The 24,412-nt window shown below is 39.2% G+C and overlaps 1 protein-coding gene across 1 annotated transcript; it reads left to right on the top strand.

The window, feature by feature from the left end:
* Positions 1–1,240: 1,240 nt before the first annotated feature.
* On the top strand, positions 1,241–23,708 carry TSG101 (tumor susceptibility 101). Its single transcript, XM_084894483.1, has 10 exons — positions 1,241–1,407; positions 4,336–4,420; positions 6,973–7,038; positions 8,645–8,808; positions 9,806–9,932; positions 15,270–15,336; positions 17,876–17,967; positions 20,615–20,817; positions 22,003–22,242; positions 23,373–23,708. Exons 1-10 carry the CDS (start codon positions 1,366–1,368, stop codon positions 23,460–23,462), a joined length of 1,176 nt encoding a protein of 391 aa, XP_084750609.1. The 5' UTR covers positions 1,241–1,365; the 3' UTR covers positions 23,463–23,708.
* The last annotated feature ends 704 nt before the right edge of the window (positions 23,709–24,412 follow it).

The following is a 24,412-nucleotide window of genomic DNA, read 5'->3' as shown; positions in this document are numbered from 1 at the left end:
GATTGCCTTATGCTTTCCTTTGACTGTTTGCTTTATTAACCTATGGTGTCCATATTTTTAAAAGCATGTTTTTATTTGTTTGCATGCAACAATTTATAATGATGCTTTCACGTGGTTTCAATTACACCCTTTGTGTGTGTGACCTTCACTTAAGCACCAACTTAGAAGGGAATTCATACAACCTGTTCCTCATTTGCACTAGGCTGAATCATCCAAATTACCATACTGTAGTTTACAAAACTTGAATAACATTATAAAACTGGTAATGTTCAGTGACTAATATGACTATGAACAACTTTTTTCCCGAAGTATAAATTCAATTAAGATCAAGCACTCGTGCTGAACAAGGCAATGAGCATCTGAAGACGAGCCTGCCCTCAAAGACTTGGACTTTGGCAGTGGACAGGTTAGTATACAAACCTAGTGCAAGGTAAATGCAGCCTCTATTAGCATTTATGTCTGGGCACAGAGTTCTGACCCAGGGGAGTGGTTTCCTAAAGAAATGACTGCCAGGTTTCCTGTGATGGAGGAATCTGCACTTTGCCCTTGCAGTATCAAGAACTTATAAGCTTCAAACAAACAAACAAACAAACAAACAAACAAAAAAAACCCTGAGACGCTGGGCATCATAAAATACAAGGCGCTTGTCTTAGAACTGTTAAAACTTCAGCTCAAGGTAGAAGTGCACTTGCTTGCTGTTATCACAAGTGCAGTTGTCTGGAGCCCAGTTCAGTGCCCTTCCATTGGATGAATCTGCCATTAAAGCTATTGGCAGCCAAAACCGGTTTGGCTCAGTGGCTAGAGCGTTGGCCTGCGGACTGAGAGGTCCCGAGTTTGATTCCGATTAAGGGCATGTACATTGGTTGCAGGCACAACTCCAGCGGGGGTGAGGGGTGCAGGAGGCAGCTGGCCGATGTTCCTCTTTCATCAGTGTTTCTAGCTCTCTTTTCCTTCCTCTCTGTAAAAAAAATCAATAAAATATATTAAAAAAAAAAAAAAAAGCTGTTGGCGAGACCTTCACAGTACTTCCCCTTCCTGCACCTGCTCCCCTAGTCGGAGGCAACTATGAAACACCTACAGATCCTGCCCCAGCCCAGGGTCTCCACCCTGGGGTCCAGCATCCCTCCACTCCGGGAGCGACCAGCCGCACCTGAGCAGCGGGTGGGAGGGAACCTCCGCAGCTCCAGCGATACACCGGAAGTGACGTAGCGGAAGCGGAAAGTCTGTCCTGGCGGCCGACTTCCTGTTGTGAGGGGCGGGGCGGCGGGCGGCTGGCTCCTCGGTGTTCAGTGCTGCGGGGCGTCCTGGACGGCCCCGGCGCGGCTGACCCTCTGCCTGCGGGGACGGAGCGGCGCGGAGGCCGCCATGGCCGTGTCGGAGAGCCAGCTCAAGAAGATGGTGTCGAAGGTGAGGCCGCGGCGCGTTCGCCCCCGGCGCGCGCCCACCGCTGCCTTCCGTGCCCGGACCGGCACGGCCCGAGCAGGCAGTCCAGCGAGCCTGTCGGGCCGACCCGCCGGGAGCCCAGGGTGGTCCTCGAGCGCCTATGCGGCCCGGACCCAGAGGTCCCGCTCGCCTAGAGCCCGGACCCGACACCGGGCAGGGAAGGTCGGGGGCGGTGGCTGTCCACAAAGGCGCGGAGTGGAGGCCGCCTGCCACCTGCCGCCCGGCCCCCTCTCTTTGGGTTGAGTTTGGAGCAGTCTGTGGGGCAGAGTAGTTTTCGTTTTCCTTTTTATAAGCACAAAGAGAAGGTTGTATTGAATTCTCCATCTGGGGCAGTCCTCCACTCCAATGAAGGGGTCCGTCATCCCTGGCCCTTCCCTCGAAGCCCCCAGAGATTGTCTTTCTCCGTTTTGTATTCCTCGCTCAGCTCAGTACCCGACCGGCGGCAGATCAGTAGCTATTGGTGAACAGGCTCGATTTAGGTAAAAACGTCCAGAGAAGCCAAAATACCAGTATCTCCCTACCTCGGGTAAAATAGAATTGCATTACTATTTCAGGGACTTTGATTGGCTAAGAGCAACTATCTTGTCATTTACTTTTTAAATATTGTTTTTTTCAATTGAGTTTGTATTATTTTGTATTAGTTTCAGGTGCACAGCATAGTGGTTAGATAAGCAAATACTTTGGTTAGATAAGCAAATACTCTGATATTTCACCTGGCACCATACATAGTTATTACAATATTATTGGGTATATTCTTTATGCTGCATTTTACATCCCGTGACTCTTTTGTAACTACCAGTTTGCACTTTTTAATCCCTTCACCTCTTTCATCCAGCCTCCCAGCTCCCTCCACTGCTGGTAGCCATCAGTCTGTTCTCTGTATCTGTGTGTCTGTTTCTATTTTGGTTGTTTTGTTCTTTAGATTCCACATAAACGTGAAATCATATAGTATTTGTATTTCTCTGTCTGACTTATTTCACTTAGCATTAGTATCCTTTAGGTCCATTCATGCTGTCACAAATGGTGAGATTTCAATCTTTTTTATGACTGAATAATATTCCATTGCATTTATGCATTATGTCTTGTTTATCCACTTCTCTATTGATGGACACTTGAGTTGCTTTCATATCTTTTCTTAAAATATATTTTTACTGATTTCAGAGAAGAAGGAAAAGGGAGAGAGATTGAAACATCAATGATGAGAGAGAATCATTAATTGGCTTCCTCCTGCACGCCCACTACAGAGGGTTGAGCCTGCAACCCAGGCATGTGCCCTTGACCATTATCTAACCTGGGACCCTGTAGTCCACAGGCCAAAGCTCTATCCACTGAGCCAAATTGGCTAGGGCCATATCATGATTATTGTAATTAACACTGCAATGAACATAGGGGTGCATATATTCTTTTGAGTTAGTGTTTTGGGTTTCTTTGGATTATACTCAGAAGTGGAATTGTTGGGTCGTAAAGCAGTTCCATTTTTTAATTTTTTTTTTAGGAATCTCATGTTTCCCCACATTAGGTGCACCGATCTGCATTCCCACCAGCAGTGCATCAGAGTTCCTCTTTATCCACATCCTCCCCACCACTTGTTTGATGGTTTGATTATAGTCATTCTGACAGGTGTGAGGTGATATCTCATTGTGGTTTTAATTTGCATTTCTCCCATGATTAGTGACGTTGAGCATCTCTTCATGTCTATTGGCCATAAAATAACTATCTTTAATTGTATGCTTATAACATGAATTTATTTGCTTTGAACTTAATTTATAATCCTCACAGTTCACGAATAGTGTAAATTTTCTTTTAAAAAAATTGGGCATTTTGTTTATTAAAGCTGTGCATTATTTTGGTAGTTACTTCAAATATGGCTCCTGATATCAGAGTGAACTGGGCATTTGTCGTTCCCCCCCTCCCCCCATATTTACCAAACCTAATTGGAATAAGATGCATGTGAAGTGATTGAGAGTTGATTCTTCTGTAGTTCACTGGGTTAGCTTTGGATGTTTGTCAGAGCAAGGATGATAGAAATCAGCCCTACCTGGTTTAGCTCAGTGGTTAGAGTGTTGGCCTGTGGACTGAAGGGTCCCAGGTTCGATTCCAGTCAAAGGCACGCACCTAAGTTGCTGGTTCAGTCACTGGCTGCCTGATGTGTCTTTCACATTGATTTCTCTCCGATTCTCCCCCTTCCTTCCACAATCTCTTAAAAAAAAAAAAAAAAACAGAAAAAATATCCTTGGATGAGGATTAACAACAGCAAATAAAAAAATTCAACTGACTTGAAAAAATCACAAGTCAGTTGATTTTTTTTTATTTGCTGTTGTTAATCCTCATCAGTAAGTAGCATCAATATGTGAAATTTCATACTTTGGTGGACGGCTAGCTTCAGGTGTTATTCTTTCAGTCGGGTGTGGTTCTTGTAGGAATTGCTAGCCAGGACCCTAGACACAGGTGATGGTTCTTGATTCTTTATCTAATTGTGGGATCCTGTACCCTTCATACTACTTTGGTCCACCTGTCTTAACTTAATGTGTATTTTATTTTGAGATACAGCTGACATAACATTATATTCCCTTTTTATATATTATTACAGATCATTTTTTCCTTTGAACATTATCTTAGCTCCCAACTTAAATATTACTTTTAGTTAACACCCTCCTCTGCCATTATTTTAGCAATTTATGGAGGTCTATTTATACCATTAGTCCATCTTGGCTTTATACAAATAACTTTCTACTTTAAGTTTTTCAGGCTTTAACTAATGTTAATGATTAGTCAGAACCATTATACTTTTAAAAGAGTGCTATTAAAAAGTAAGATTTTAAGAAAATTAACCTAGCAGTAAAATATGTACATTGGTTTTAAACTAAATTCTTGTGTGATTTTGCTTTTCAGTACAAATACAGAGACTTAACTGTACGTGAAACTATCAACGTGATTACATTATACAAAGATCTCAAACCTGTATTGGATTCATATGGTGAGTTTACATAACAAAATATCAATCACTGTACTTTGAGTTTACTCCTCTTGTTAATTATTTTAGGTTTTCCATTTTCCTTTTAAGATTGTTGTCTTTTCTATTGTAAGACTATACCTCCACCTAAGGTAAATATTGGAGGGATAGAAAATTTCAAGACCTAATAATAATGTCTTATATTTGTTTAGTTATTTTAAGTGTTAAAAAGGTACTCAAAGATATAGCTATGCAAATTTAGACCTAGAGGGAATATTAAAAATAGTTTAGTTAATCTTTTCCCAAAGTATTATCCATAGTTGTGAAGAATGTTGCTGGGAGTTTGGGTTCTATGGTTAAGTTTGAGTAGTTACAGATTAAACAAAATTAAGTGGACTTCTTTGCAGCAGTGTGGCAATGTTTCTCAGAGCCTTTAATGTGCTACCTCACCAAGAGGGGGAGAATATATTGTAGTGTATCCTAAAGTTAATTAACTACTGACACATTCCTCCCTGCCCCCAGCATCTCTATCTTCTTAGGAAGACATTTAACAGAACTATATACTGGACTATCACTTATTTTATAGATGAGGAAAACATTTTTAAAATATGATGCTTAATTCTGTAGAGTGCGTAGGTGAGTTTTATTATTGAGACAAATGAAGTGGGTTTTGAGTAAGAAATAACAATACCTAAAGTTCTTTTTTTTTTTTAATAGTCTTTTTGGCCCCACACCTTATGTGCCAGGGCCAAGAGCTCCTGTCCATTAGGAGGTCCTTGGCACCGAGGACAAGGAGCTGAATTCTTTTTCTTTTCTTTTCTTTTCATTTTTTATTAAGGTATATGTGTACATATCTTACCATTGCCCCCCCCCACCCCACTCCCATACATGCCCTCACCCCCCAGAGTTTTGTGTCCATTGGTTATGCTTATATGCATGCACACAAGTCTTTCAATTGATCTCTTATCTCCCCACCTCTCCCTAACCTAACCTTCCTGCTGTAATTTGACATTCTGTTTGATACTTTACTATCTCTGTATCTATCTTTTTGTTCAACAGTTTATAATTTTCTTTATTATCCATAAATGAGTGAGATCATGTGGTATTTTTCTTTCATTGACTGGCTTATTTCACTTAGCATGATGTTCCAAGAAGCTGAATTCTATAGCTGAGACTCTCACTCTAAACTCCACTCACTCCTAGGGCTTTGAAAACATTAGGAGTCTGGTGAGGAGAGGTGGGAGGCAATAGAGGGACAACCAGTCCTGAGTTTCCTGAACAACAAAGACGTGAACTTCAAGTTCTCTTCCAAACTTAGGGCACGATTCTACTTCATGTCCACATACTGTACAGTGGTATCTAGAGCCGCCAAAACCTCATATTACCAAAATTGGTTTATTTAAAACTGGCTTCGGTGGGGTAGGGTGGGGTGGAGGGGGATTGGAACTAGAATTTTACTGTGATAGTTTTTACTTCATGCTAAACGAGTAAGTATGTTGATCAAAACCAGCAAAGACTCCAACATCATTAAACAAATCTTATATTAACCTTATATGGCCAGACCATATCAAAACCATTATTATCAATATGCTTTTAGAGTAAAATAAGTCATAATTTAAATAAGATGTGTGGTTTTTTTGTTGTTTTTTTAAACACAACATAAAATCAGAATAAATTACAGCATAGTTTATAGTTGTCAGCAATAAGTAAAAGAACTAAGGTCAACAGTATTCTTGTACTTTACGTTGCAGCCTTTTCCCAATGTGGTACAGTGTTAATTCCAAATCATTATTACAAACTAGAGGCCTCGGTGCACGGATTTGTGCACTAGTGAGTGTGGCCTGTGGGGACCAGCCCACTCATCCTGGTCAGCAGAACATTGCTACCACTGTGGGAGCACACTAACCATCAGGGTCAACTCCTACATTGAGCGTCTGGCCCCTGGTGGTCAGTGCACATCATAGGAACTGGTCGACCCGTCTTTCTGGTTCTGTCATTTGGTCACTGGGTTTTTATATATGTAGATAATAGCAGCCAATATAATACAAATTATGTGTGCCTTAATCAATTATACTTAGAAAAACTTGTGTGATATGGTATGATACATATTTGTATTAAAAGATGTTTATATTTCATTGTGAAAACTTTTTTTAAAAACTGGTTTGATGCTATGTTTGGGCTAAACATGGGGAATCTAAAATTTTATATTAGGCTAATAGTATGGTATTAGTTAATAGTGTTTTTTTATATAATTTTATAATCATTTTTTTGGGGAAGCAGAGCTCATGTTTACTGGGATTGTAGTACTCACATTCATTTTTACAAGTACTTCAAAGCACCTTTTCTTTTTTCTTTCTCTTTTTCTCAAAGCACCTTTTCTTTACTCATTTAAAAACTGATCCCATTGAGTGAATCAGCAAAGGATACTCTGTTATTCGGCAAAATGGGTGAAACATTTAGCAAGTTAATCCATTTCAAGGGTAATAATGGGTTTTAACCAGCACTTCTGAAAGAATAACTTACTGGGAACATCTACAAAAATGCTCATGTTTAAATCATTATTCTTTCTTTTTCAGTTTTTAATGATGGCAGTTCCAGGGAACTAATGAACCTCACTGGAACAGTTCCTGTGCTTTATAGAGGTAAGTATCCTATGTAATTTATGTTTTCAGTATAGAGGCATTTGACTCACATAATATGTTGTCAAACAGTTATAAGTAAATTAAACCTATTTCCTCATGATTTTCATGATGATGTAGAGATTTAACTTCTGTTGAAATTGAACTTCATTTGTCAGCAGCACCTACTATTTCAGCTTATTTTCCCTTTCCTACCCACATATCGTGTATCAATTAGTGACTTCTTGTGCTAAAATTTCATAGAATCAGAGAATCTTAAAACTAGAATCTCTCATGCCTCCTAGTTCAGCATCCCACCCCATTTAGACTTTTCTGACAATGGTAGCTGTACAGTGTAGTGGCTAAGATAGAGGCTTTAAAGTCAGGGGAGCCACGCTGACATGGCTCAGTAGCTGAATGTTAACCCATGGACCAGGAGGTTATTCAATTCCTGGTTGGGGCATATGCCCAGGTCCCTAGCGTGGGGCATGCAGGAGGCAGCCAGTCAGTGATTCTCTGTTGTCATTGGTGTTTCTATCTTTGTCTCTCTCAAATCAGTAAAAATACATTTTTTTAAAAAAGGGGGGAAAATTAGGGCAAAGTAAGGTTTCCGTTCTCTCTCTAATCAGGTTTGTGACAATGGGCATCTATAACATTTGTAAAATAGTATCTAACTCAAAAATTCATTGTATGTCAAGGACTTAAAAATGAGTCTGGTATGTAATAAACACATATCAAAAAGTTGGTATTATTTAAGGTGGTAATGTTGGTGATAATCTGATGATGGATAATTACATATCTATTAGCCAGTCAGCACCCTCTGCTGGGATACTTTACAGTGATCAGGGAACATTCAGTTTCTTAAATGACAGTTCTGTTTTTGGACAGCTCTCTCTGTGAATTGTTCCTTGTGACTCATTAAGACCTGTGTCTAATTTAGCCATTAATTTTGAGTAGTACCTACTATGCATGAGGCATAGGAGATAAGGGCTATGGATGCAAAGATAAGTAAAAGTGTACCTTCTCTGGAAGAAGTTATACAAATAGAGAAAACAGAGGAAATAAATAGGTATTTATAATATTCCATAACTGCTATAGAATGATAAAATATAAAGGTGCTATGACACCCTAACCGCTTTGGCTCAGTGGATAGAGCATCGGCCTGCGGACTCAAGGATCCTGGGTTCGATTCCTGTCGAGGGCTTATACATTGGTTGCAGGCACATACCCAGTGGGGATTGTGCAGGAGGCAGCTGATCGATGTTTCCCTCTCATTGATGTTTCTAACTCTCCATCGCTCTCCCTTCCACTCTATAAAAAAAAATCAATAAAATATATTATAAAAAAATAAAGGTGCTATGAGATTACAGAGGAGAATAAGACCATATTGAAAGATAATGACATTTGAACTTTGTGTAGTGATCAATTAGCTACTGAATCCTGCTGATATATTTTGCAAACAGAAAATTTAAGAAACTGATCTTAAACAGAACTTTAAAATATTAAAATGTTTGTTGTGATTTTTTAAAAGTGTTGCTTACTTGTAGCTCTCTCTTGCTCGCCTACTAAGCCATTATTGAAAAATAATTTTAAAAATGGAGTAACTGAAGTTTCTCTCTCTCTCTCTCAGGTAATACATATAATATTCCAATATGCCTGTGGTTGCTGGACACATACCCATATAATCCCCCTATCTGTTTTGTTAAGCCTACTAGTTCAATGACTATTAAAACAGGAAAGCATGTTGATGCAAATGGGAAAATATATCTTCCTTATCTACATGAATGGAAACACGTAAGTATTAACAGTGTTCTGTGAATTTGTTGTATTTTATATATTTTGCTTACTGGCATCTATTTTTTGTTAACACTCAAAGAGAATTCCAAAAAGGAGATAAGTTGATATAAGATCACAAATTGCTGAGCTGAGTAATCGGAAAAGTCTCTCCAGAACAAATATAGTCATGTGCCCTATGACAACAACAGATCGCATATACGATGGTGGTCACATAAGATAATGGAAATTCCTATTGTCCAGTGATGTCGTAGCCATCCTAACATTATAGCACAACTCATAACTCACCAGGGATCGAGCCTGCAACTCTGGCATGTGCCCTGACCAGGAATCAAACCAGCAAGCAACTAAGCCATGAGGGAGGGCTCCCACAAATTTAATGCCTTTTGCCGAAACCGGTTTGGCTCAATGGATAGAGCGTCTGCTTGGGGACTGAAAGGTCCCGGGTTCGATTCCGGTCAAGAGCATGTACCTTGGTTGCGGGCATATCCCCAGTAGGGGGTGTGCAAGAGGCAGCTGATCGATGACTCTCTCTCATCGATGTTTCTAACTATCTCTCTCCCTTCCTCTCTGTACAAAATCAATAAAATATATTAAAAAAAAAAAATTAATGCCTTTTCAATCTTTACTAAGCCACTTTATCACACACTGTGGCCATAACTTTTGCAGTTTGAAGTGTTGCAGCAAAACTAGCATGAATTTTTTTTCTGTAGTTTCCATTTAATATTTAGGACCATAGGTAACAAACTACAGACAGTGAAAGCTTAGGTAAGTAGGAAATGCTATACATGAAGCAGCAGACTTGCTACACATAAATAAGTAATACGTAAAAAAAACAAAAACAAAAATCACATAGCTCTATATTAAATGAAAATTTTGTTTTTGGGGGTCCTGTAAGAAAATTATCAAGCTGAGTTGAAAACTGATAAGAAATGGCCAGACTTCCTTTTTGCTGAAAATTAAATCTAGCTGATTTAAATTTGTTTTTTGTTTTTAGCCTCAGTCAGACCTGTTGGGGCTTATTCAGGTCATGATTGTGGTGTTTGGAGATGAACCTCCAGTCTTCTCTCGACCTACAGTTTCAGCATCTTATCCACCATACCAGGCAACAGGGCCACCAAATAGTAAGTAGAATTGAGATTTGGTTTTTAAGCTCAAACAAAAGAAGACAGAAAACCTTGTTAACAAAATGTTTTTAATGACTTCACTTTGCTTTCTAGCTTGTCAAGTTAGTGGATTTTTTGGAGATATTCTGAGGCCCCACATCTGCATGTACAGATTCCCGCCAAAGACTGGCATTTGGGCTCTTGTTTGTGGGTAGAAATCTAACTCTGGTGTGCTGGATTCCAAAATGGGGGAGAAAGAATGCTGGAATAGAGCTAGAATTTTTTTTTTAAATTATGCATGCCATAGAATAGCCTTATTTGGTCATTTTGGAACCAGACATAACTTGAAAGGTAGTCTGACCTCTCCTTTTCTTTGCAACTCCATGGTCAGTGTTGTAGATAAGAATCAAAAAATCTTAAATCATAAATCATAAATCGTTCTCATTCAGCTATTCTGGGTATACACAATTGGCCATCTAGCTCTCAGCTTTCTTTTCTTTAGTACAGCCAATTCATGATTTTACTTTGAGGGAAGGGCATGGGGGACATGGAGTCAGTACCAATTTTCCCCTAATTTGGTGTATATTATCTCAACTACTTCTGGGGGTTTTTTCCCTAATAATTCTTAAAATCACCCTGGATAATTGAGAATTGGTTGTACTTGTTTGATTTTAATAAACCTGCATAGATTTCATTGTTTTGAGTTGTGATTATTTTTTACAAATTTTGCTTAAGATTATATAATTAACCAGACTTATAAATCAGACTACATGTGCTTTAATTTTTCTGCTGAAAATTACTCTCTTTAATCCATTCTGTCTTGAGGAGCATCTTGACTCAGAAACTGAATGGGAATTTAGTAGAAAGAACTTTCTGAACCCATTTTTCTTTTCCTTTCCTTCCTTCCCAAAGTTTGGTTTTAGAATTTAGTACCACTTTTTAATTTTTATTTATTTTTTATTTTATTGATTTTTTACTGAGAGGAAGGGAGAGGGAAAGAGAGCTAGAAATATTGATGAGAGAGAAACATCGACCAGCTGCCTCTTGCACACCGCCTACTGGGGATGTGCTGGCAACCAATGTACATGCCCTTGACCGGAATCGAACCTGGTTTGGCTCTATCCACTGAGCCAAACCTGTTTCTGCTTTAGTACCTCTTTTAATAAAGATTCTAGGTATTAAATTATTCATCTTAAATTCTGTTGTCTCCAGTACCCAAGATTATGTAAAATATTTTGCTCATGTGTTTCAAAAATCAAATATTTTTTCATCATTCATATTTATTTGGTCAAATGACATAGCAAAGACCACTTAAGGTAAAGCTAGCCTTTTCAGAAATATAGACAGTCTCCTGAGCAACATTTTCCCCCTAAATTTCTCCCAGTTTTATTTTGACATTGGAAGCATAACATTCTAGAAAGAGATCACACTGAAGAGAGTGCTACTAGAGTTCAATTTTGTGAAGTGATCTGGAACTAGTTCAGATAAATTACTAGTTTAACTAAAAGACCAATTTATTGTCCATCCTTTCCAGTTTTAATACTTTTATACACTTAAACAATATTATTATCATATCTAATAAAAGAGTAATATGCAAATTGACCATCACTCCAACACACAAGATGGCTGCACCCATGTAGACACAAGATGGCCAGCAGAGAAGGGCAATTGGGAGGGACAAGGCCTACAAGGGACGGCAGTTGTGGGCGATCAGGCCTGCAAGGGAGGGCAGTTAGGGGTGACCAGGCCGGCAGAGGAGGGAAGTTGGGTGCAACCGGGCCTGCAGGGAAGGCCAGTTGGGGGGGGACCCAGGCCTGCAGGGAAGGGCAGTTGCGGGGGGACCCAGGCCTGCAGGGAGAGCAGTTTGGGGGGACCAGGCCTGCAGGTAGGGTAGTTGGGGGCAATCAAGCCTGCAGGGGAGGGCAGTTAGGGGTGACCAGGCTGGCAGGGGAGGGCAGTTAGGGGCAATCGGGCTGGCAGGGGAGTGGTTAGGGGGTGATCAGGCTGGCAGGCAGAAGTGGTTAGGGGCAATCAGGAAGGCAGGCAGGCAAGCAGTTGGGAGTCAGCAGTCCTGGATTATGAGAGGGATCTCATCTTGGAAAGGGTGCAGGCTGGGCTGAAGGACACACCTCAGATATCACTTAAGGTAAAGCTGGCCTTTTACAAATTTTGTGCACCGGGCCTCTAGTTAGGTATAACTGTAAAGAAATTAAAGTCTGAATCACATCAAGGAATAACTCAGAAATGGGTATATACTTAAATATTATCTTTTAGTTGAGAAATCATACTTCCATTATCACTATTATCATTTTTCAAAGTACTTTTAAAAAATATATATTTTTATTGATTTCAGAGAGGAAGGAAGAGGGAGAGAGAGATAGAAACATCAATGATGAGAGAACCATTGATTGGCTGCCTCTTGCACGACCCCTACTAGGGATCGAGCCCACAACCTGAGCATGTGCCCCTGATTGGAATCAAACCCGGTACCCCTCCGTCTGCAGGCCTATACTCTATTCACCAAGCCAAACCAGATAGAGCAGTCAAAACACTTTACAAAAAAAATTTTTTTTTATTGCTTTTAGAGAGGAAGGGAGAGGGAGATAGAACCATCAGTGAAAACACTTTAGATCTGTTTTAGGATAACTTTCACGCTAGCTCTGACTCACATTTAAAAAGTGTTATGTTTTCCCTAACTGGTTTGGCTCAGTGGATAGAGCACATGTGTCAAACACAAGGCCCGCGGGCCAAATCCAGCCCGCCAGGCCTTGCAATGTGGCCCGCACCTCGCTGTCATCACTGCACTCCGCTGTCAGTTTATGACATTGTCAGTTTATGACTGTTCAGTAAACCATTCGGCCCGCGATTTAGGCTGGATTTTAGATTTTGGCCCCTTCTCTGATTGAGTTCGACACCCCTAGGATAGAGCGTTGGCCTGCGGACTCTAGGGTCTCAGGTTCGATTCTGGTCAAGTGCATGTACCTTGGTTGCTGGCACATATCCAGTAGGGAGTGTGCAGGAGGCAACTGATCATTGTTTCTCTCATCTATGTTTCTAACTGTCTATCCCTCTCCCTTCCTCCCTGTAAAAAAAAAAAATCAATAAAATACATTAAAAAATAAAAAGTGTTATGTTCAAATCTCATTTTTGACAGCTAACAGTAATAATCAACATTTATTGAATGGGTCTGGCCAGCATGGCTCAGTGGTTGAGTGTCAATCTAAGAGCCCCCTTTTGATTCCTGGTCAGGGCCACGTTCCCAAATTATAGGCTTGATCACAAGTGGGAAGCAAGCAGGAGGTATCTGAGCAATGATTCTCTCTCATTGATGTTTCTATCTCTCTCTCTCCCTCTCTGAAATAAATAAAAATACTTATTTTAGAAAAACATTTATTGAATGGTAACAATTAGAAACAGCTAAGCAATTCATATTCATTGTTATTTAACCCTTATAATAACCCTCTACATTACGTGTATTTGTATCTCATTTTATTCTGGCTCTAAAATGACTTTACTTCATTATATGCTTCCTTGCCAGTCTTCACTCCAAATAGCATTTTTTCCCAAAATCAAAATTTGAAGGCTTTGGTGGAATTGTTAATTTTTCAGAACCTCAAAAAAGGAAAGTTGCTTATAACTATGAGGTGGTGGTTTACATGTGTGAGAGGGAAACTATCCTGGGGATATTAATTGACTATATGTTGCTGATTATAAAGATCAACTGTGCTTTGCCCCTAGGAAAAAAGATGTTTTATGTCATCTAGTAATTGTGACATTCTGGGAGATTTTTATCTTTTTGGAAATAGCGTTGAACATCATTAGCTTCGTTATACTTAAGAAAAATTTTACTTATGACATCAGTAGATTCATCCTAACTAGAAGACTGTGAACATTGGTACTGAGAGATGTATGCTCGGCAACTCTGATAAAGACTTCTTTTTTAATATATTGTGTGTGTGTGTGTGTGTGTGTGTGTGTGTGTGTGTGTGTGTGTATGTATCTATATATATATATATATATATATATATATTGCTTTTTTACAGAGAGGAAGGGAGAGGGATAGAGAGTTAAAAACATGGATGAGAGAGAAACATCGATCAGCTGCCTACTGGGGATGTGTCTGCAACCAAGGTACATACCCTTGACTGCAATCGAACCTGGGACCTTTCAGTCCACAAAACGACACTCTATCCACTGAGCCAAACCGGTTAAGGCTTTGATAAAGACTTCTATGATCCTTGGCCAGAGTTCAGCATACTTCTCTCATCTTACTTGCATTCTGTGCTCTAAAAGTTTGTTTCTCCAGGACTCCACCTCACTTGCCTTCAAGCCTTCATATACCATTCCTCTACTATTAATAGATCACTTTTGTTTACCCCCACACCTAGGTTTAAATTACCTGTCTCCTGTATGACTTTCTCTGTCATCTTATCACTCCGTACTATTATTCCTTGCTTGCTTATCTCCCTGACTAGACTATAAGCAACTTGAGGCCAGGAATTCCTTTTTATTTTCCCATCAAATTCCCATTGCCTGTCATGTAGAAGGCACTAAAATATTGATTGGATTAAGGGTAATTCATTGTTATGTTCAGTGAGAAAAATTTCACTTAGGGCACATTGATTCTAAGACAGCTCATTTCCACTTAAAGTCAAAATTCTGTTTTCTTCCTCTATGTTGATTAGCCTTTTGGCACGACCTACTAGTTCTGTCATTGTTCACTTTAAAATATATGTAAAACATTCTATAAGCTTGCTAGATTTGTGCTTTTTTTCTCTAGTATTCTCAAACTTTTGTTTTAAACTATTCTAACTGAATGTAAGTTTTGTACAGGACTTGTCCTAGTAATTTGAAGTCCTCAATCAAGCCAACAAAACCAGCTGTGCTAATCGGTCAACATAGTCTTAAAAGAAATACAATAAGATTTATTAGATAAAATAGAGAGGTCACTAAGAAGCTGACATTGGACCAGATGTGGGCAGAGTTACCTTCTTCTAAATTCTAAATTAAATCAGTTCCTGTCTCGAGTTGGAGACTCCTTGAGAGCTTGTAAAGCTAACCAGGTTGACCTATGTGCCAGTTAGTCCTTGTTGGGATTGTCACCTATATATAACTCGTTTAATGCTTTGAGAATTTTGTGATATACAGAGCATTATTCTTGAAGTAAAGAACTAATGTGGGTGAAGTGTTTGTTTTGTTTTGTTTTGTGCTGAGATTTGGATTATTTAACTATGAAATTTTTGATTTTTCAACTGTGTGAGATTTTGTACAGTTTGACAGTGATGTATATCTCTTGTGAAAACCTATGTACCAGGATTATAAATATTATTTTAAAATGTTAAAACTTATTTTCAGCTTCCTACATGCCAGGCATGCCCAGTGGAATCTCTTCATACCCATCCGGATACCCTTCCAATCCCAGGTAATAATAAAAAATTTATTTTTTGAATAACTGTATTAGAAATTCTGTTGATCTAGAGTCAAAATAATAGGTGCTGGGCATTCAAGTAAATTTAATTAACAATTTAATGGCAAGTAAAATTTGGTGTATTGGTGGAATTTTATGGTATGTACATAGTTCTACAGGAGTTTTTTCCATTTTGGAGAAATGTGGCTCTGCCCCATTTACAGAGAGGAAAGGGAGGGGACAATGTCAATGATCTTTGATTGGTTTTGGGCCTTGAAAATTTGCTACTTCCCGTGGAGAACAGTGTAAGTGACTCAGAGGATAAAGGAATATGAATTTTAATGAATTCAACCAGGAGAATAATATTTTAATACCCTTTTTAAAAACTTAACCTTTCTGGCCTGTCCAGTGTGGTTCAGTGGTTGAGCATCCACCTATGAACCAGGGAGGTCACAGTTCGATTCCAAGTCAGGGCACATGCCCAGGTTTTGGCTCAATTCCCAGTGTGGGGTGTGCAGGAGCCAGCCAATCAATGATTCTCATCATTGGTATTTCTACCTCTCTCTCCCTCTCCTTCCTCTCTGAAATCAATAAAAAATATATTTTTAAATGACCAGCTTATCTTTCTGTAAATTACAAGGAACAGATTAATGTTCACATGATGGAGTCAATCGTGTCCTCGTGGTATTTATTCATTCAGTTCATAAACTAATATGTGCTACCAATCTTTATTACCCATTTGATGATATATAGCACTGGTAAATTAATTTAATAATTCCAGCCAGTCTATGAATAATGCACACTAGAAAATCAGTAAGAAATAATTCCTAACCCATGTTTTAGAAGTTGATGGAGCAGCAAAGAGTAATAACATTTGATAACTGAGAGGAAACTTATTATGAAGTCCAGTCCACCCATTTTATGCAAGCCAAAATAAATAAATAAATACCAGGAAAGAATAGGGAAACACTTTACTGTGGCTGGAAAATACAGAGTTATGAATAGGGGAATTGAAGAGAATTAGGTAGGTACAACTTTCATAGGTATTATACATCTCCCAAAACATTACCTGATCTCTAGCTAGTATTGATTTTTTTCTCTCCTTCTCCTGAACTTTGACTTGGCATGTGTTATTTCCTTTATCCTATCAAGATTTTTTCACAGGGATTTTGCCCTGTTTTAATTATAGTAGTATTCGGAGGAAGAGATGGATTCACATCTTAGCTTTTACCTTAAGCACTGACACAGTGCCTTAAATATAACAGTAAATTTTGAAGAGGTATATAAAGAAAAAGGAACATAAAAGTGTTGGGAAAAAATATTTTTAATACGTACACTTATGTCAAAAAGTGCTCTTTAAAAACCTGAAAGAGAGTTGCTACCTAGGGCAAATTGCTTAATAACATGTAAAGATAGAAAATAGTCCAGTAATCCCCTTTATTTGTGATTTCACTTTCCATAGCCAACCATGGTCCAAAAAATATTAAATGGAAAATTCAGAAATTAACAGTTCATAAGTTTTCAGCTGCATGCCATTCTGAGTGCCATGATTAAATCTTGCACTATCTCACTGCGCCTTGCCTGGGATATATTGTAAATCATCCTTTTGTTCAGTGTGCCCATGCTGTATATGCTACCTGTCCATTAGTCACATAGTAACCCTCTTAGTTATCAAGTCAGCTGTCTCACAGTATCACAGTGCTTATGTTCAAGTGGCTCTTCTTTTACTTAGTAATGACTCCAAAATGTAAGAGGAGTGATCTATTGTCAGGGGTATTGTAAGTGGTATTTATGAAACAAAGTTAGATAGGAGGAGAATGCCTCTAAGGAAACTTCCTTCCAATTCTATGTTAATGTATGAATAACACAGTTTCTATAGAGAAAAAAAATTAAAACTATTTAGTATTTTCAGATCAAATATTCACAGAGATTATCTATGAACCACAGGTGAAACTAAATAGTGTAGCCCTGGCTGGTTTGGCTCATTGGATAGAGTGTTGGCCTGTGGGCTGAGGGGTCCCAGGTTTGATTCCGGTCAAGGGCACATGCCCAGGTTTCAGGCTCAATCCCCAGTGGGAGGCGTACTGGAGGCAGCCAATCAATGATTCTCTCTCATCCTTGATGTTTCTGTCTCTCCCTCGCCCTTCCTTTCTGAAATCAATAAAAATATTTAAAAAAAACAACTAAATAGTGTCATTTCCCTATTTGCTAGGAAATCAAAATGGAAAAATTCTCTCACAAAATATTTGTTACTTCCCATTCTGATGCAGTTGAACTGCCCTTAGAAATACTCTTGTTGCTTTCTGTTGCTGTGAACGTGACCTTCAAATAACCAGGGCCAATCAAGAGCATTTTAACCATTCACTTTGAGAATAAAGCTAGTGTCATTTATGGAATTTTTATAGAATGTTGCTTGAATAGACACCTGTAGCTTCAAAACTGTGAAGTCATTAACTACTAAAAGAATGACATGTCAAGCTTAACTTCCTGAATGGGGTTCTAAAGACACTCTAGTGTTGGGTCATCTTAATATTTAATGCTTTCTGTTCTTTAGTGGTTACCCAGGCTGTCCTTACCCACCTGGTGGCCCATATCCTGCCACAACAAGTTCCCAGTACCCTTCTCAGCCTCCAGTGACCACTGTTGGTAAGTAGCCTTCAAAACTGTATTTCTTCACATAAGGAGAGTGAGTCTCCTGTTGTGAAAAGTACATTTCACTTTTTTTATTGAATAAATTTGACGTGTGTAAGTTAAGGAGTACAGCATGTTACTTTGATACATTTATATGTTGCAGTATTGCCATAGCAATATCACTTTATGAAATTACAATACTGTTGTCTATATTCATTATACTGCACATTAGGTCTTTATGACTTATTTACTCCTCATTACAAGTTTGTATTTTTAAACACCATTAGTCATTATCCTCCCCTGCCCACCCCTGCTTTTTATTTTTACACTGAAATGTTAGAATCCACTTAACAATGAAGTAACAGAGATGGCATTCCTTCTTTTCTTTTTTTAAAATATATTTTATTGATTTTTTACAGAGAGGGAGAGAGTTAGAAATATTGGAGAGAGAGAAACATCAATTAGCTGCCTCATGCACACCCCCTACTGGGGATGTGTCTGCAACCAAGGTACATGCCCTTGACCGGAATTGAACCTCGGACCCTTGAGTCCGCAGCCTGACACTCTATCCACTGAGACAAACCGGTTAGGGCAGAGATGGCTTTCTTAAAGCAACCTCTTCTGAGAGAGAAGACTGAGGATGGATGCATATCTTGGAACTTAAAACAGCTCTGACTCCATTCAATGTAGTGTTTTGTTTTGTTTTTTATTCTTTATGTTGAGAGTATTACATATTTCCCCTTTTTTCTCCCATTGACCCCTTCTAGCCTACCTCCTCCCCCTGCCCTGGCCTTCACCATTCTGTTGTCTGTGTCCATGGGTTATGCATATATGCATACAATTTCTTTGATCACTTCCCACCCACTCGCCGTTCCACATCTTTCCTCTAAGATTCTTCAGTGTGTTTCATGCTTCCATATCTTTGGATGAACTCTGTTCTTTAGTTGTTTTTTTGTTGTTGTTTTTTAACAACATTTGATATTGGACTCTAACTGTGCATAAGCAATGTCCTTTGGACAGATGGACAAAGGACACTCCTCAGGAAAACCTGGCCATGAGAGACACTATCTGTACTAATTTTCACTTGTAAGAGAAAGAAAATCCATTTTAGAAAAACAAAAACAGCTCTTCTGGGTGGAAACAAGAGAAAGGGGTGGGGAGCAAAACTTTAGTCTCTTTCAACACCCAATACCCCTGAGAACACCAAAGTCTCCCCATGTCATTTACAAAGGCCCAGAAGAGGTAAACCTGGGTATGGAACAGCTTCTGGGAGAAGATAACTTTATTAATTAAAAACTAAAAAACCGTGAGACCAGTTTATGGAACAGTGGTGGTGTGATCAAATGGGACACTGAAGAGCATGTGTGGAGCTGGTTGTGGTGTGGGCAGCAGGTTCCTTTTACATACTGTAACTTGGGACCAAGAAGGGGCTTATAACAGATGGAAATGTGTGGTGAAAGTTTAGGTACATTCTTTCAAACTAAAAGGGCTTTTTCCCAGATGAGTGAATTCATTATCAAGATGATAAAAATTTTCAGCTCAAAGTGGAAGTATACTTTGTTAGTTTGTAATCATTCTTATGCATTGGCGGCAATAAAAGGTAAATATACTTAGAGTAATTCCCCACATAGTATTCCATCATCGAACATAACTGAAAATCAAATGCCATTTATACATTTGCTGATTTAAGCATGAAAAACATTGATAATTATAAAGAGAATTCTGACTTATGTTAAATGCATGGTATTTTTTGTTTTGTTTTGTTTCTTGGTTGTTTTAAATGTATCTTTAGTTTTGAAAGTATTACAAATGCCCCCCCCCTCTGTTTTTTCCCATTTGACCACGTCCACCGTGCACCCACACCTTCACAACACAGGACTTTTTGAGGAAAATATCTGCAGCATTTATTTGATCTGAAATGTGCAAGGGAATTATTGAAGACACTGGTTAGGAAAAGTCATTTAGAAGAGAATAAATAAGTTTATCAGCTGTTGAGTTTTTCTGGATGTCATTGTCTTGCTCACTGGTTCTGGTAAAGAGTAAAGGAGTAGTCCTTGCTGGTGTGACTCACTTGGTTGGAATACTGTCCATGCACCAAGAAGTGGCAGGTTCGATTCCCAATCAGGGCACATATTCAGGTTGCCAGTTCCATCCCTAGTAGAGTGTATATGGAAGGCGATTGATGTTTTTCTCTCTCTTCTTACCCCCTTCTCTCTTCTTTGTCTCCCTCCCTTCCTCTTCTGCTCTCAAAAAAAAAAAAAAAAAAAAAAAAAAGGAATAAAGCCTTGCAGAAGTTAAGCCTTATTAACCCATACATTAGGGACTTTTTCTGATCTCAGTTCTGTTACAGGCTACTCGAGTGGGTTCCTATCTCCTTCAGTTTAGCTGTGAGGCCTGAGAATGGTCTTGGCCTAAATAAAATGTTTCTCATTGGTATAACTTTGTTGTTGAGAAATATATTAATTAATAATCTCTTGAAGGAAAAGTATTTCTGAATCAACTGAGATTTCAAAGTTATTTATGGAATTGTAACATTTAAAAGTTTTTCTTTCCTCCTACTTTGAAAGTGTCAGCTCGTATTTTGTCCTGTTTTTGAAGGTTCCTGTGAAAGAAATAGGACGACTTGGGAAATAAGTGGGTTTTTTGCCCTTTTTTCCTGCAGGTCCCAGTAGGGATGGCACCATCAGTGAGGACACCATCCGAGCCTCTCTCATCTCAGCGGTCAGTGACAAACTGAGATGGCGGATGAAGGAGGAGATGGATCGCGCTCAGGCAGAGCTCAATGCCCTGAAACGAACAGAGGAAGACCTGAAAAAAGGTCACCAGAAACTGGAAGAGATGGTTACCCGTTTAGATCAAGAAGTAGTAAGTAACTCATTGAATAGTTGTGATTTTTAGGATGAATGGTAGGCAGTGTTACCTGTTACACTGGACATTGTAGAGTACAGTCGGTTCAGAAAATTTTATGTCTTTAAACATTTGAATATAGCGTCTGTATAGCTTTGTTTAAATGGAGCCTGTGTCTCATACCTGATTGGAAGGTGGATGGTATTTAGATAATTTTTGCTTGCACCTTCACCCTGGGGGATGGTGTTCTGATACACAGGAGGGCTGTTTTGAGTGCTTGATTTGGCCAGTTACAAGGAAATAATTTGAGAGCTCTTAGCCATAGTAAAGATCTGCAGACCCTGGTACAGATCTGTGTCAATTCCTTGTATTGTTTCCAAATGTTGTTTGAGCTGTATTTAAAGTATCTTCATTGAGCCCTTCTGACTTAATTCAAAGATCTATGGGTGACTTAACAGGTACATATAAATGTAGAGTTTGCAACCTTTAGTTCTTAAGCTTTCTTACGTTTTATCAGTCTGCTGTGCCCTGGATAGTCAGTGTAAGTCAGACCTGTGATTTTAACAATGAAATAGAGGCAATAACATGAGTGCCAGCTTCACTCTCTGTTTTCATCCCCCGCAAAGGACAGTTTTGATGAAAGGGTTGAGTTAGTGAATGTTTGAGGGCTTTGGAGAAGTGATTTGTTATGTGTATATTAGTCTTACACAACTTCTAGTGTAAAGTGAGCTTCCCAGCAGGCAACTATTTTCAAAAGTTCAGGAAAGTGACACCAGTATAATTCAGAGCTTGCAGTTACCACCTGTGATATCTTGTGTTCAAGAGTTTAGGGTTCTATCCGTTGAATCTATACTGAGGAAGAGTTATTCCTTTGTGGCAGATGCCCACTTGTTTTGAAAAAAAGATATCTTTTGTAGTTATCATGTAAAGAACCTCTGGTTGTAAAGTGTCTTGTCTGATTGTTTATTTTACAATATCATTTGTCAGTGATAAGTGATAAGGTTATCACTGCCACTAAAAGGGTTCAGCTCAAGGTATTTCCAATATTCTGCTTTCACTCATCATACCTTCTCCTCTACCTTTCACCAGTGTGCTGAATGCAACATTAATCTCATCCATGAGTTGTTGGGTGAGATATTTGACAAGCAGATAATTTCCCACAATTAGTATAAAATTGCATTGCTTGGACTGTTCTGTTTTCAGGCTGAGGTTGATAAAAACATAGAACTTTTGAAAAAGAAGGACGAAGAACTCAGCTCTGCTCTGGAAAAAATGGAAAATCAATCTGAAAACAACGATATTGATGAAGTTATCATTCCGACAGCCCCACTATATAAACAGATCCTAAATCTGTATGCAGAAGAAAATGCTATTGAAGACACTATCTTTTACCTGGGAGAAGCCTTGAGGCGGGGAGTAATAGACCTGGATGTCTTCTTAAAGGTATGTCTTCCTCACTCTGCTTTCCAGAATTTTGGGACTTTTAGAGACACTCATCTTATCATAAACCCAAGAGGGTTTCTCTGGAGGCTGTGGGTTAGAATTCCTCATTTTTCCCAAATGAGAGCAAGTTGACATATATGGCAGTGTCTTCTCACCTACAAAGGCTGATTAGTGACACACACACCACATCACTCCTGGGAATATCGTTCTTACTACTGAGATTTTCATTGGTTCTTTCTGGTCATACCATATAAATTGAGATCCCTGACAACCCTCCACCCCATTAATTTTCTTAAGTTTATATAATTTTAGTCCAGTTTTTCCAGCCCTGCAAAGTTTGGGCTGCCCTGCTGGTACTAAAGCCCTCTGAATGAAGGTTGTTTCAGGCTTAATGCTATTATACAGAAATGAAGAAAAGATCCTGAGCCAAATCTGTCTACTGAACTTTGTTGGGTCATAAGCAGCATGGTTTTGGGAAGAGCAGTAGCCACCCTTTGGATATTCAACCTGGCTGCTGTTGATGATTCAGTGTACATGTGAGGCTAGTCAGGTCACTCGATGATCCTGCCTATCTCAGTGAGGACCCAAAGCACATGATGGCTGGGCATAAACAGGAGACAAAGGGGACTCCCTTCCATACACTGTCACCTGTTTAGGTGGCATAGCTGAAGGACAGATGCACTTGGAGAGGAGACAAAAGAAGTATGCTATTTGCTAAGCCTGGGACAAAAGCTGACCTTGTGGTGCTCATCCCTGCCCTTCCTAGTCACGTGAGGACAGTCATAACTATCAAAGTTTTTGTAACTTCATTAGGATCACAGTACAAATTTCCCTGGCATCTTGATAGTCTCAAGATGTAGCTCAAATTCCTGAGCTAGATTCTGCAATGTGGTGCTTTTCTTGTAAAATATATCTTTATAAGGTCTCAGAAGATTACTTTCCTTAACACAACCTACCAGCATGAAGCTAGTGGAGGTTAAAAAAAACCACATGTAACGAAGTATTGGTTTCAAAGGAAGGTTGATATGAATTTAGGATTCTTAGGTCGCATCTGTGTTACAGACTGCCTGATACTTCATACCTGGGCCAAAGCCATTCTAAACTGTTGAAACTTTTTTCCCCCCAACCAGCATGTACGTCTTTTGTCCCGAAAACAGTTCCAGCTGAGGGCACTAATGCAAAAAGCAAGAAAGACTGCCGGTCTCAGTGACCTCTACTGACTTCTCTGACACCAGCTGGAGATGAGCTCTAATTAAAGCATTCTTTTATTCTTTCTTTCTCTGATCAGTAGGTGAACAGAATAAGTTATTGCAGTTTATCACTCAAGTGTAAAATATTTTGAATCAATAATATATTTTCTGTTTTCTTTTGGTAAAGACTGGCTTTTATTAATGCACTTTCTATCCTCTGTAAACTTTTGTGCTGAATGTTCGGACTGACTATGCTAAATAAAACTTGTTGCATAACTGTTTTCTTCTTTATTGAACATCTTTAGGAAAAATCCATAAAACCTTATAAGTCCTGAGTGATACCCTCCTGCCAGTCAATCCCTACTAGATTTGTTTTCTTTCTAGGCCTGATTAACTCATAACTTTTCATCAAGAAGAAAGGGGCCAACCTCTACACCTAAGAATTCATATTAACTGAGGAAGAAGGTGCGATGAACAGTTCTTTTGTTGTTAATCGTCGTCCAATGATATTATACCATTCATTTTTAGACAGAGTGGAGGGGGAGACATCGACTGGTTGCTGGCAATCGAGCCTGAAACCAATATGTGACCTTGAATGGAATCAAACCTGGGACCCTTCCATCTACAGGCCGGCGCTCTATCTACTATGTCAAACCAGCTAGGGCAGTGGTCGGCAAACTCATTAGTCAGTAGAGCCAAATATCAACAGCACGATTGAAATTTCTTTTGAGAGCTAAAAACCGACTTCTGAGCATGGACCACAAAGTTTCAATCGCACTGTATGTGCACGCCCGCATGTGGCATTTTGTGGGAGAGCCACACTTAAGAGGCCAAAGAGCCACGTGTAACTCGAGAGCCGCAGTTTGCCGACCACTGCGCTAGGGCAATGAACTATGCTTCTATTGTCATTTGAAGTCTGCCTTCCTGGCAAGTTCACCAAATGAACTTGTACTGTCCTGCAGAGCTCATCTAGTAAAACA

The sequence above is a fragment of the Pipistrellus hanaki genome (genome assembly GCF_964339955.1).
Source record: "Pipistrellus hanaki genome assembly, chromosome: 9".
NCBI lineage: Eukaryota > Metazoa > Chordata > Mammalia > Chiroptera > Vespertilionidae > Pipistrellus > Pipistrellus hanaki.
The sequence above is the reverse complement of the archived record's forward strand: the minus strand, read 5'-3'. Positions and strand labels throughout refer to the sequence as shown.

Excerpts from the sequence above, each read along its gene's own strand:
- TSG101 (XM_084894483.1), top strand. The coding sequence starts at position 1,366 with ATGGCCGTGTCGGAGAGCCAGCTCAAGAAGATGGTGTCGAAG. Across the intron at positions 15,337-17,875 it reads GGATACCCTTCCAATCCCAG|TGGTTACCCAGGCTGTCCTT; the intron begins GTAATAATAAAA and ends TCTGTTCTTTAG. Across the intron at positions 20,818-22,002 it reads CCCGTTTAGATCAAGAAGTA|GCTGAGGTTGATAAAAACAT; the intron begins GTAAGTAACTCA and ends TTCTGTTTTCAG.